This window comes from Lepidochelys olivacea, assembly GCF_965140295.1.
Source record: "Lepidochelys olivacea isolate rLepOli2 genome assembly, chromosome: 8".
Taxonomy (NCBI): domain Eukaryota; kingdom Metazoa; phylum Chordata; order Testudines; family Cheloniidae; genus Lepidochelys; species Lepidochelys olivacea.
Window position 1 is genome coordinate 106,136,234 of NC_140418.1, and position 14,112 is coordinate 106,150,345.

Sequence of the window (14,112 nt, forward strand, 5' to 3'; positions counted from 1 at the left end):
TGAGTTTTGCACCCCAGATTGCAGAAGCAAAAGGCTTAATGGCTAAAGGCTTCTCTCTATGTTACAACAGACTCCCCCTCTAAGAATAACTGCACTTTCTCACAGGCATGGCCTTATAATGCTTCAAATTTGGGACAACCATTGCACTAAAGCATGTAGAACTGGCAATCATGACCAGTCACTTGTGAGCCAACAGAATAAAGGAGGCAACAGCACAAGAGAATCTTTAAAGGAGCCTTGGTAATTATGAGCACTATGTGACATTTTCAGCTCTGTGAGCTAAGAGGGTTACATTAAAAGGGTAATCTAGCCTCCCGCTTCAAGGCATGAGCTAATAATTACACCCTGCATTTCTCCAGAGCCTTTGGCCAGAATTTCAAAGCACTTTGCAAATATTAAGTATAATCACCCCCATTTTACAGATGGGCAAATGAGTCAGAGAATGATTCAAGGACCACAAGGCAATACAGCGTCTGACTGCCAGAGCCACATATGGGAATGTGACCTCGGAGGTTCCAGGCTCCTGCTATAATCCCCAAACCACATCTCCCCACTACTGTGTGCGGGCACTGGCAAGGGATTCCCCCTCCCCCCCCATCACAATGCGCTCATCTGGTGAGGGGGAATGGTTCTACTTCACTCTGAAGCATAGCGATTGGCCACTGCTGAAGGCCCAATGGTCTGATCCACCATGGCGAACCCTGTGTTTCTACAGAGTGGAACCTAATTTCAAGCCACTGTTTGTGACAGGCTAAACAGTAAGAAAGCCTCATTCCACTGCTTCATCAATCACTTCAACCTTGACCTCACTGAGGATCACTCAGTCTAAGAGACAGAGGGGAAATTTAAGCCCTATCTCCATGCAGGGCAGAGGGCTAGAAAAACCACCCTACGTCCCTGTTAACAGTCATTTTGTTATTTGCCTGAAGCACTTCCCCAAGCGCCTGGCTCACATCGCGCTCTGGCTGCCTGCATTTCTCAGCCTGGAGCAAGCCAGGCAGTGCTCTCGGCTCCAAGCACAAAGGCCTGCCACATGAGGGAGCGGCGCAGACCTGCCCCAACTCCGTGCTGCATGCAGAGGGGTCCACTGGCCTGTTCTACACCAGCCCGGGCAATCACATACACGGTGCTAGCTGACACGTACTGCACAGAGTGCTATGGCATGCAAGCGGCAGCCGCATTGACACAGATCTACTCAACTCTAGTCCGCTCCGGGGAGTGACAGAGCTCAGGGCACCCGACCGTAAAAGGTCTGCCCAGAAAGGGATTGCAGCACCACAGTGTCTTCCCCACCAGAAGTTAGCAGCTGGCCAATGTTGCTCTCAGAGTAGGCAGCTACTGCAGGGGAGTGGGTGTGGCCAGAGTAGCTGGAGAATGTGCTTTGCAGGGACTTCTACGAATCCCTAACCATATCCTTATTTGCCCCTTCCTACAGCACGGGTGGGGAATTCAGCCCAAGCCACAAGACTGTTTCCTTGGCTGGCTTTGCCTCTCCCTTGCCATGTCACACACACACTTAGCCGAACAGGGATTTCCCCTTCAACTCACACCCAGCCAGTTTGGTGAAAACCATTACAAAGCCCACGCGCTTACTTTAAGACGGCACCGCGGAGTGCCTCACGCTCTTTGGCTTCGCCCGGCTCTTCCCCAGTGCAAGGGATGATATCTGCCTCTGTGTACCTGAGCACAGAGGGTTAAGGAGCAATACAGCCTTGTCAAGGGCGAGGAGTGGGTGCTCTGCATTACGCCTGTTTCTCGGCACTGGGGCACTCAGCCAGCTAACTTTGGCTACAAAGGATACAGAGCGAGTTCATTCGGACAATCTACCTCAACAGCTAGCTTCCCGAAGCTTTGATTTCAAAGGCAACATGGTAACAAACTTAGACAGGAAGGTAACGCCCTGGGCCATATGGAGAGATTCCTTTGATAGTAACATGTGGGAAGAGCTGTTATGAGAGAGAGAAACTCTCAATCTCTCTCTCTCTCTCTTTTTTTTTTTTTTTTTTTTTTGAAGAATACAAGCCTTGGCTTACAGACACTTTAGGGCTGGATCCTCTGCAGGCATCAGTCAGCATAGTGCCATGGCCTCTATTAGCGAGATGCTGACTCACAGCAGCTGGTGCAGGTTTAATTAAATTCCAGAATAGAGACAATAAGGCTCACCACCCCCCAATGTCAGAGTGTAAACACTGCCTTCCGGGGATTCAGATCCCGTGGCTGCTCCTGCTCCTGCTAGATGCCTGCATTGAACAACTCCTGGAGATGCAAGGTACAGTCCAGTTGCTCTGGCCCCAGTTTCTGGATGGAGGAGCTCCAGTCCTAACCAAATAGTTGGAGCAGAGCAAGTGCGCCGGAAGAGGGGTGGGGGTGGGTAGACCATGGCCCCATTACCTTTTAGTGGCCTTAAGGGTGAGCAATGGGAGGGTGGGGGCGGAGAGGAGTGAGCAGGTGGTGGGATCTTGGGGGGGGTGGGGGGGAGGGGAAGGTGGCCTGGGAGCAGGGACAAGGCAGTGTAGGGGCGAGGCTTGGGGGAAGGGCCACGGTTCAGGTCCTGGTGGCCCCCTGCTTTTAGGAAGCTTCTGACACTCCTGGAGCAGAATGCATCTTGGGAAAATCTGAGAGCGGGGAAAAAAGGAGATGGAAGTGTTGTGTCAGAGACATTAGGGAAAATAACCCAAAGGATCAAGTGTGTGATATTTTTCCTGTGTGCTTCACCCGCTGGGTCTGGGGTGAGAAATGACGACCAGGGGAGACTCTTTAATGGGAGTGAAAGGGAACTGCGAAGCAGATATGCGTACTGGGGACTGCTCCTGGACCAAGGAACATCTGAGCTGTAGTGTGGGGAGCTGCTGGCATTTCTCACAGGGGCTGAGCTCAACGTTACACAGAGCAATGCTGTACCACGGTCTCAGAAACATCAGACACATGGCTATGGTTCCACTGAGTAAGAACCTCTCAAAAACGATACTGTGGTTTCCCGTATTCCAGCGTGTCATCTCCATCCACGTCGAGATCAGCGTCGCTATCCGGATTCTCCTTGCCACTGCACATAATGAATCCAGAACCTGGAGGGAATAAAATGGGTGGACTATATCATGAATCACTGCGCCGTAGCAAAACATCTCGCAGAGCAACAGTAGGAGATCCCTTGAAAGAAATCCTAGGACAGAGGCTAGGCTGTGTGGGCTATCCTTCAGAGCTCAGTCATGTGTTTTGAACGGATTAGCCGCAGGAACCAGTGCCACCGACTCCTCTGGATCTCTCTCATGGGACCTCTCTAGGAACAGGACAGTACATAAACATATCGGCAGGAAATGCTTTGACATTTCCTGGGTTTATGCTGTCCATCAGAAAGAAGGAGACAGTTTAATTTTCCATTATGAAGGGAATTTGAGAGAACCCTCATCATAACTTTACTTTTGTAGCAAGGAAAAAGAGGAGCTTGAGGGTTATCGGGGGGTGTATCTCACTCGTGGCCGAAAGCTCAAGCACCAAAATAAGTTACTGGGTGTAGCTAAGTTTGTTCATCACGTGGTATTTCAGCCAAACACGAGGAGATAAGGCCAGTGGAAAATAGTGAATTGCATCTTCATCATGAGGACTATCCATGGGGGCAAACAGACACCAGGATAATAAAACACTCATTTCTGTAACGAGTGTTGTCCTCGGCTTAATTTTGTCCAATATTAAATGCTCATGAATGAGAATAAAACTACTTCTGGGAAGCAGATAAGGAACACACGAATGTTAAGGGCGCTAACCAGCGCTTCTTATGCAGGCAAAATCCCTGTTGAAGTATGAAGTGCTGCATAGGCCCAGATCCTGTGAAGTGTTAAATGCCCCTGACTAACTCCCAGGGGAGCTGAGGATGCCCAGGCTCTCGCAAGATTGAGCCCCCTCACATACTTAGTAGAAAGTACTTCGGAAGCCACATAAGAAGTGCTAATCTTTAGGAGAGAGCCAACACAGGCAAGAAGCATCTTCGAGCATTGTTGTTAATTGCTTTATGGGCATGCCAGGCAGGATCAGGTTCTCTTGAGCTAAATGTTGTACAAACACAGCAAGAGTGTTTACACCAAACAGTTACCATTCAACATCTCTGTTGACCAGTGGGGAAACCGAGGCACGGAATAATTACGTGACTTGCCCAGGGTCACACAGGGAGTCTGTTGCAGAGCTGGGAAATGAACCCAGATGCCCTGAGTCCCAACCACAATGCCATCCTCCCTCCGTGTTGAAGGGCTGTACCAGAGTCAAAACATTTTGGTACCAGATCACTAACTCTGGCTCATATGTCAGCATGTTCCTTAAGCCAATTTTAATTGGGCTTTGAGAGCAAACGCCTCTTGTGCAGTGTGAATGTGCCCAGGAAGAAAAGAGGTGGTGAGTTTCAGTTAGGGATATTGAATTTGGGGAGGATTATTAATTGCACCCTATAAAAACAGCAGTCCCTCCATCCCCCGAGTCACCCTCTTGACAATACAAGGGCCTGACTCTTCTCCCAGTCCAGTGTGCTCTCAACCCAGTTTATGCTGTCAATACCGGATCTGTGTCCCCCTCTCTGACCCCCGCCCCCGCCCCCCCCCCCCAGTGGTGGAGCAGTATTTCTAGCTGGCTATATCCCCAGTGGGAGCTAGACAGGATACAGATCTCTTTCCAAGGACACCACTCGAATGCAGTATGTCACTGTCGGCCTCTGAGAATGTACAAGGTATCAGTTAAGCTGCTAATAAAATTTGTTTATAAAGACTTGATATTTCTCTTCCCCTATATAAAACAAGGGCCTTTAAGAAGTGGCACTTTTAGCACTCCATCAGTTTTCAGGATCACCTTTCCAGACTAACTCAACCAGCCCTGCCCCCAAAGCAACGACCAGCTTTAAATTTTCACGAGAGCTGCCAAACTGCCATTATTGACACCTGGATAAGTGCAGCACCCAAACACCTGCTTCTGAAAGCAAGGCACAGTTCTGTGATAAGTGGCACAGCCTTCAGCAGCATACGGGCCAGCCCTGCAGCCTGGCTGGGGCAGCACCTTTGCCAGCCAAGCCCATCGGATGTGTTTCAAGTACAGGCTGAGTCGTGCTGTATGCTGGCGGCCAAAGTACATCCTAAGCTTCCTTCTCTCATAGCAATGCCTCATCCACTAAATCTCGACTCTTTCAGTTCATCAGAATGTTTCGGAGAAGATTTAAAGTAATACGAGAGACCTGTCAGATGAGCTGGATGTTCTTTCAATGCTGCCTGAGAACTCACAGTGAGAGATGTAGTGGTAATTTACAAGCATGACATTAAACCTCCAGTAACACCATCTTCTGCACCTGGCATTACTGTAGCCCATCACTTCTCAAAGGCCATAAGCTTTGGACGTACAGGTCTTCATTTTTCTTTCAAAGAGGTGGGAAACACAAATCATGCAAAGCTGGAGCAGTGACTGGTCAGTCCCAGAAGTGATTTGAATGTTAGCCAGATAATGAATACTTGGAACAAGTATCTGAGGGCGGCGGTGGTGGTGTCAGGGGTCAATTGAGTGTAAAAGGGATTTCTCCTTTGTTTCCTCTATCTGCCCGTCCCTCTGCAAGGATACCACGCACAGGAAACAAGCAGGTTGTCATCTATTTGGTTTCTAAATCGTCCAAGCCAAATAGTCCAGTGGCTCATGGTCAGAGTTTAAGAGTACACAGCCTGGCTTTGGTGGTGTAGCTTACCAACATTAAGGCATCTGATTTCAGAACCTGAAACCCATCCTCAACGAACTCTCATTTATGCATGAGGAAATCCTTTTAAAGGCTAATAATGATGGCACTAACAACTCCTTTGCTAGCTCCCGACCCTGCCCAGCTTTGGAGAACACTAGCTCAGAAATGTTCTCTATCACATTCACAGTAAAGGTATTACCCCTCCCATGAAGCCTGCCCTGAAACACAGCCAGAGCTCATTCCCAGCTTCTGGCAGTCAGAGTCTAGGGACACCAACCCTGTCCATCCTGGCTAAGAGCCACTGATGGACCTATCCTCCATGAACTACTCTAGTTCTCTTTTGAACCCTGTTATAGTCTTGGCTTTCACAACATCCTCTGGCAGCGAGTTCCACAGGTTGACTGTGTGTTATGTGAAGAAGTACTTCCTTTTGTTTTAAATCTGTGGCCTATTAATTTCATTGGGTGACACCTAGTTCTTGTGTTATGAGGCGTAAAAACCACTTCCTTATTTACCTACACCACACCAGTCATCATTGTATAGACCTCTATCATATCCCCCCCTTAGTCGTCTCTTTAGTGCTAGTTGAGTTCAGACTAACCCCAAGAGACTAGTGATTTTGGATGCCTCAGTTTAGGGGCAGGTACTCAGAGCTTCCTGCAAGTCAGGCCCTTTAAGCCACATCAGCTTGGGTACCCAAAATTGCTACTCACTTTTGAAAACCTTGGTTTAATGGTACTAATGGGAGCAGTGCTGTCCAGATGCAGTGACGGGTAGCAGGGGCCGGCCAGCACCTCATGGGGAGGGGAGGAGGACGACGGGTGTGGGAAGCCATGAAGGGGTGTTACGAAAGAAGATACTTTATTAAGATCGGATGTAGCTAGAAAGACACGCCAAGCAGGGCAGCCTCCTCAAACCAGGAGCCCGCTGTAAACATTCAGATGTGTAGCAGCACAGGGGCATTCAGCGAAGAGGCTGGAGGGCATGTTTTCCACATTGATCAGCTGAGGGCTCCCAGTGCTGGGCCTGGAGCAGCGCACACAGAGGTTAATCCCAGGTAACCCTGCCCTAGGCATTTTTCAAACACACAATCCTGACTTCACCTAATTTTACCAAACAAGAGACAGGATTTTTGTAACAAGAATGTGAGTGGTTATAGATTATGCATTGTCAACAAAATTGAGTCAGGAACTGTATTTCACGGTCTGTGGAACAAAAGCAAACCCCATACCTAGTGGGCAAGTCAAAATATAAGCAATGCTATTGATCAGTTTTAGAAATTCACAGGTTCCTGTTCTCCGAGGGAAAAACATGTTTCTGAGAGGTATCAAGATTGAACAACAAGACCATTGATCCTGGAATTGCCACTACACATAGGAGAATGCTAGAGAATAGGAGGCAACGCACAACCTGACCCGAGATCAACTTGTGAAACCGATGGCCCATCACACACACTTTCAAACATGTTTCACCCAAGGCAAGGTTAGTTTTAAGGCCAGTTCTGACAGGTCAGGGTTTGAAGCCAGAATTTTAACTTCTCCCTCCCGATGTAACTTTTCTGGTGTTGCCTCCCTGCACAAAGCCAGCGAAAACGCCCAAGCAGCTGTTCAAATATTTGACGTCTGAACCGCTTGACATTAATTATTCATCTCAGCTTCATTCAAACCAGATTTCTGGACAAGTGCTGTTATAAATGGATCAAGAGGACCACTAAATGCAAGGAAGGCCCGATAGGATCACACCTGCTTCTAACTCACTCAGTGTAAAAAGGGCTCAGAACTCCCACCTCCTGCTTAGCCTTTGCAATGGGCATGCTGCCATCCAGAAACAGGGAAAATATGCAACGGAGTGTGGGGATGGCTGCAGAGCATAGGGTGTACTTGGTGGCACTTTTAAAATCGAGGCTGTTGTACTAGAACAAAATGTGAACCTCCAGGAGACACCACACCACGTCGTTACACCCAGCTGATTTATGGCTCATTACAATGCGATGGAACATGAGAGGGGTTATTCTGGGCTGGCTTAGTTGTCTGTAGGCGACACAGTAATTCACGGTTATCAGCAAAGCCACCTACCGAGGTTTAACACCAATGCCTCTCTCCTCTTCACAGAGAAGACAGTTCTGAGGACTGAACTTTATGCCAACATGCTAATAAAGTCACGGCGGTCACCTGAAAGTTAAGGTGTAAGTTTGATCTGGGAATTCGTAAGAGGCCAGATCCTGCAGCCTTTACTTACATGAGAAGCCATGGATTATACAAGAAAGGAGAGTAGGATAAGGCCCAAAGTGCATTGTAATTACACTGCTTTTGGATTAAAAATGAACCCTGCAGCATCATTCCATTTTCTAGCTGAAGCATTCTTCTGCTTATGTTGTGTGTTCTGTCTGCAGCAGACACTCATATGCTGCCCTCTGTGATAACACTAACCCTCCAGGTGCTAAAGCAGTGCAATTCTCTGACAGTCTTAATCCCAGCTGCCTCTTTAAGGGTCAGACAAACAAGAGTGAGCAGGTAGGTCAGACACTGGGGCCATTAAGCCAAGAAAAAACAAAGTTACAGCTCTGTCTCCTATCCCCATTGCTCTTGTAGCCAGGTGCTCTGACAAGCAATTCCAGCACTGCTGTTGAGTGGCACCTTTATAAACCATGTGACAGTTTGGGAGACAAACTCTCCCATCAATCAGAATGTACCTATCAAGATCACTTACCTAGAGTGTCTGCAGCCCTCCGGAATGCTGTATATAGCGTTACTTTGGCTGGCCTCAGAGTAATCGCCCTTAGCACAAGATCCAGTTATTTCTGAATATTCTAGGAGCTCAGAATAAGCAACACTGCCACTGAAATACGGATGTGAAGCTTTGCAATATGAAACCAAGGAGGCCTATTTCGTACACGTCTCGGCTACCATGCAGGCCGCAGGCTCGAAGGAAAATGGAAGTGCTTCCCAGAGCCTCCTATACATGGAGATGGATACCTGGCAGAAAGTGCTCATTTCTTCTCACACAAGTTTCCACAGCACCCGTGCCTTCTCCCGAGCCTGGGGGCTGCCCCTTGTATCTGGAATGACTTTTCCAACGTTGTATGTCACATGGTCTTCCTCAAATCCCATCTCCCTCTACATGCCCTCAGAGTACAGCTCACCCTAGCATTTTCAGGGTATACAACTCAAGCTGTCTAAGATCCCAAGTCATTAACTGAATATCTGATTTAGATTACAGATTTAGAGAATAAAGAGATTTTACAAGGGACCTGAATTCAAGCTTGTGTGTTTCTCCTATAGGAGCTGACAACAGATGCTCAAAGTGACAGCGTATGCTGCTTCACTTTTTTGCAGTATCAGCAGCAGCTCTTGCAGGGAGGAACCCTGAATCTACTTGGAGGCTGGCAAAGCTGGAAACGGAATGAAGCAAAGTTGTGCAGACGGAGATGACCACAACCCAGCATGGTAGGCAAAGCCCTCCTTGGCCCAGGCTCCACCGCTCAACTCAGTCCCAGCGGGTGAGCTCGTTTATTCAGTTTTAAGTATATTTGTTTGGTGTGCGCTACAAATGCCAACCCAACAGGAGACACTAACCCTTCAGTTTTGTGCTCCCTGCCATGTTGCAGTTATTTGTATTCCTGTAGCGCCTAGCTGCCCTACTCAGGGACCACGACCTCACTCCGTTAGGCACTGTACGCAAAGAGAACAGAGACTGGACTCTAAAGGACCAAATCCCTCCTGGCATTATTCCCGCTTCCTGAAGGGTCCCACTTTTCATCTCCATTGCTCAGACCCTCAGCAAGCTGAGCTGATAGGGACTGCACTACCCAATTCTTAACTGACCAGAGGGACGGGAAAGGCAACAGCCCAAAGCATGAAACCCGGGTTGTAGGCTGGGATTGAGCTGGTGAGTGCTTGGGACACCCTCGTGAAGGATATCTGCGTTCTAGCTGCTGGGCTCCAAGGAGGGAGGGCTTGAACGCTTGTCAGAAACATTATACAATTCTCAATTCCTCCTTCAAAAATAAAAACATTTTATAAGCGGGTCTGAATCCAAACAACTCTGTAGCGCTCAGGCCTGAGTTGGCTGGAAGAGAAGCTTTTGTGCTGCTCACAGGTAATTTCCACAAATTCAAGAAGAAAAAGCCTCCCCTAAGTTTCTAAGACTGTAGGTTTTGTTAATTACCCCCAAACAACAACACCCACTGCAATAACTTGCCTCAGCAAAGCCTCCCCTTCTAGCACATGCACTATATTTTCTTAAAGAAATGTCACTCACCGGCTCCTTGGAGAGCAAAAACAAAGAAGGCAATAAAAGCATTTTATGCAGAGACACCGCCAGGTGCTCACAGGCTTCCTAAGAACAGCTCTACCCCGGGTTTATTTCCTCAGCTGCTGAAATAGCCCAAACTAGTGCTAAGAGAACAAGATGGGACAGATGTGGCTTTATTTTTAAACAGTGCACTGGAAGGAAAGAGAACGCTTTCTCTTTCTCTTTTTACAGAGCGGAGCAGAAGAGGAGGCCATCCTAATCAGCCATCTTTCTCCAGACCAATAATGTTTCACCGGATCCAATTATCAGACAGTCAAACGGTTCCTCTACTCCCCTGTACCATAGGATTTAATATACAGGTATTCTGCTAGCAACTTTCACAAGGGGAAATGTACATATCAAGATCATGGAAAGCTGTTTACAGGACAGAACTGTATTTCCAAGTGATGTCAGGAACCCAAATCCAGTTCACATGAAATTTCAATTTATCAGGGAAATGGGCACAGAAGAGCACATCTGCACAGACCCAGATCTGAGTAGTCCAGTAGATGTGTCCCTCCCGATTTACCCCCGAGCTGGTAGGTAAGAATGTGCAGTTTGGACACCAGACTGAAAATCAGTGTCCTAGAGACCTGTAGTGATCTTTACTAACAACCAGAAGAACAGATGGCCTTTATGAAAGTGCTGCATAGCATTATGGCCACTAACAACATTTGGTAGCAATACATGCCAATATAAGGGAAATAAAACACATGGGTCAGGACACGAGCTGATCACTGCAGGGGTTGGGAAGGAATTGTTTTCTCCCGCACACCACATTATGGCATTGGCTAGGAATATCGCAGGGATTTCTTTTATGCCTCCCTGTGAAGCATCAGCTGGAGGCTGCGGCTGGAGGCAGTGAAGTGGACACTCAGCCCAGTGGTCTGATCCAATATGGCAATTCCTACCTAGCTTCCTGGAGCTTTGTGCCTGTGTAACACACTGAGGGACGAGCCTGCAGCTTCGCATCTATTTGGAAAGCTGCAATTCAAACTCCACTGCTGCAATACAAAAGAAGAATCAGAACCATGGTCTTAGCAGCCATTGGCTTGATTTCCATGATCGAAGAAGGGTGGCTCTGAAAGCTTTAGTTCCCATAGCGAGAAGGTGGAAACAAAAAAAGGGACGAGGGGAATTAAAGTAATCTTGAATCACTAAGCAGATTCACATCACTGGATCAATAAGCACCGCTGACAGGGATCACAGGAATGTCGCAACTTTGCCAATAATAAAGCAGCACAGAGGAGCCAAGAGAATGCCTTTTCTAAAGCAGCCGAGCATGAAGCAGCGAGGCTGCCGAACAGCTGAAAGCGACACCCCAGCTTACCAAGGCCATTGCCAGCCGCAGGCCCCATTGTCATTTGCTTTAAGTAATGATAGGCAGAGAGATTTTATTTGTGGGTGGAGGAGAGTGGGTGGAAACAGTCACGGGCTGAAATAACAAGGCCTAAATTTCATAAGCCAAACCCACATGCTCTACTCCAAACTAATTCTTTTCTAGGCCAGGAAGAAGAAAGAAAATCAGTGTTAATTTAATCAATTGATCAGCCTATTGATTGCGAAACTGGAGATGCTAGTTAGCCATGTGCAGTAATGCCCTCAAATCTGAAACCACAAAACACGCCATTGATTTCTTCACTTGCTGCTCCAAAAGAAAAAAACAAACAAACAACAAAAAAACCAAGATGCACTTTCAAAGGAAAAAGCAACTTCCCGGCCCAGGGAGAGGATGCAAGTGAATCAGACTACAAGCCAGGGAACAGGGATAGCGGTGTCTTGTGAGTTTCAAACTGAAATTAGTTACAGATGCAGTCACGGTGTCTTGTGTAAACTCTATCGATTGGGTAGCTGACAGCCTTAGAAGCCTCGATGCTAGGACAATCAATCGGGCTGCAGTGTCATCTGCCACTTTGCTGAACAGTTGACAATGCAATTATCCAGTGTGGAGGCAGGGAGTTGGCGTGTGTCAAACGCAGTTAGCCACTTTCCGGGCACTACTCGATAATGCGTTTCACCGCCTAGCATAAGAGACGACATGCAGAGACAGGAGCCGTTTAGAGCCACTGAGACCCGCACGCGCTTTTCCTTTAGAAAAATCTCACTGCCCCAGACTTAACAACTGTATTCTAAAATGCTATTAAAATCATGTCAATCAGCTACTTGGTGGTTAAGGCTGAAGTTTGACCCGAGAGTCCAAGAGGTAGGCTGCCGTTCTAGCAAAACTTCAGATGGTTTGAAAAATTATCAAATGACTATCTTAAAGCCTGGGAATTTCAAAGCAGGACTGGACAAAGCACTAGAAAAATGGATTGGAGGGAGCAACTCTGTGTGTGCAGCAGATGGGACCGGATGATCTTATACTGTATGTCTAACATCTAGGAAAATAAAAGTTTAAAGAGATGCTGTCAACTTGAAATCTAGTCAATTTCAACTACTGAGTAGTTTCAGGTGCTAGGCCTGTGCCTTGACTCTCCCTGCCAATTTTGGTAGTTTTACAACCACTTTTCCTTTTTATTTTTAATTAATTTTTCTCCCTCCCTTGTTGCTGTGTGACAGACCCACTCACACACAACAGGAGAACTGACTGCACTCAAAACACTGTCAAATGAGCCGAGCAAGTTGAAGGAGAGAATATTCCCCCTCCAAATCTCTTCCCAGCTAAGGTGATCTTAGGTGTTACACACGACAGATAAATCATTAGACATTAGTGTTTAATTGATCATCTCCCTTTAAACAAACACTGTACAGCAGTTTGAGCGCAAAATTTAAGTTCTCTTAAATTTCCATAAAGACTCTTAAACTGAAACTTGTAATAAAAAAACAAAAAACAAACACCATCATAGTATAAACAGTCTATTGAGATGTAAACCCTCCCTATGCATTGGGTCATTGACCGAGAACTCCAAAATGAAGCTGAGTAGTCTAGTTTCATTACAAAAATTGATGTAAACATACTGCATCGAATGCTGAAGAGTGCACTGGACTTTAATGTATTAGGATATGCTTCACTTTGGTTAGAAGAATTGGAAAAAAGATTTTTAACTTTGCAGTGCCCCATTAAAAAATGCATCTAAGTACAGTCAGAGCACTGATCTCACACCTTTTGCATAGTGTGTTCCATAATGAGTGTTATTAATGTTTGTGAAGTGCTATGTAAGATCTAAATGTTATCGATATGATGATATATCAATTATTTTCCACTGCATGCATCCGATGAAGTGAGCTGTAGCTCACGAAAGCTCATGCTCAAATAAATTTGTTAGTCTCTAAGGTGCCACAAGTACTCCTTTTCTTTTTGTGGGTTATACAACACTCTTTGTGTGTAAGCTAGGGCTTTGGACAATTTCTAAGCACATCCTCCCCTTATCTCTCTGTCCTCCTCATTAAAACCAACCCTTTTACTACTACTGCCTGGCTACTTTATGGCAGAAATGGCCACTGAACAGACCTCTCCCTCAATTCCTACACACTAAGAAAACCCTTCCGAGAAAGCTTTACTCTTGCTTGTTAATTTCACTTCTATAACAAGGGTCCACAACAAACTGGTCCTTTTCTGCATTCTGAGATCAAGAACCACCTCATGGACAAAGTTCTGCCTCTCCCACTCAAGAGCAAATGTCCATGCAAGCAAGACTCAGACTTTTCCATCACTTGAGCAGCGCAAAGACAAATGTCATTTTACACAGCAGAGCTGGAGATGCGGTGTGAAGCTGTGTTAAGAACCGCGTCCCTGGAAAGAGCGCTCACTGGGGATGGGCACATATAAAGCACCAGTGCAGCACACAGAACTAGACAACAGATCCTTACCCAGAAGAACTTCAAGTCTTAGACAAAAGCAAAGATGACAAAAGTAGTTTGGGAGGCCAAGGGTTGTAACAGTGCAAGATTGTGAGAGTTGATTACATGTACATACCGTGTTAAGACATTTTAATTGAGGGGCAAAGCCAAAAGGGAGGCTGGCGATGGAAAAAAGTGACACAGAGAAGGACATTTCAAGCCAGGATCAGGAGGGAGGGGGAGATTAAAGACTTCATACCCCTCCCTGCACTCTTCTGCTGGAGACTCTTGCATCCGACTTCAGGTTCACTCTACTCTCTCAGTGGGTACCCTGTCTAGTC

At 46.8% G+C, this 14,112-nt stretch overlaps 1 protein-coding gene across 5 annotated transcripts in view; it reads right to left on the minus strand.

Annotated features, from left to right (window-relative positions):
* Nucleotides 1-14,112, minus strand: part of RNF220 (ring finger protein 220) — a 334,084-nt gene that overhangs the window by 38,767 nt on the left and 281,205 nt on the right. For all 5 annotated transcript variants that reach the window (XM_084636163.1, XM_084636161.1, XM_084636164.1 and 2 more), the window contains 2 exons: nt 2,969-3,065; nt 1,594-1,680 (listed from right to left, as the gene is read on the minus strand). In XM_084636163.1, the coding sequence (XP_084492289.1) occupies nt 1,594-1,680; nt 2,969-3,065 (184 nt within the window). The remainder of the gene's footprint in view (nt 1-1,593; nt 1,681-2,968; nt 3,066-14,112) is intronic.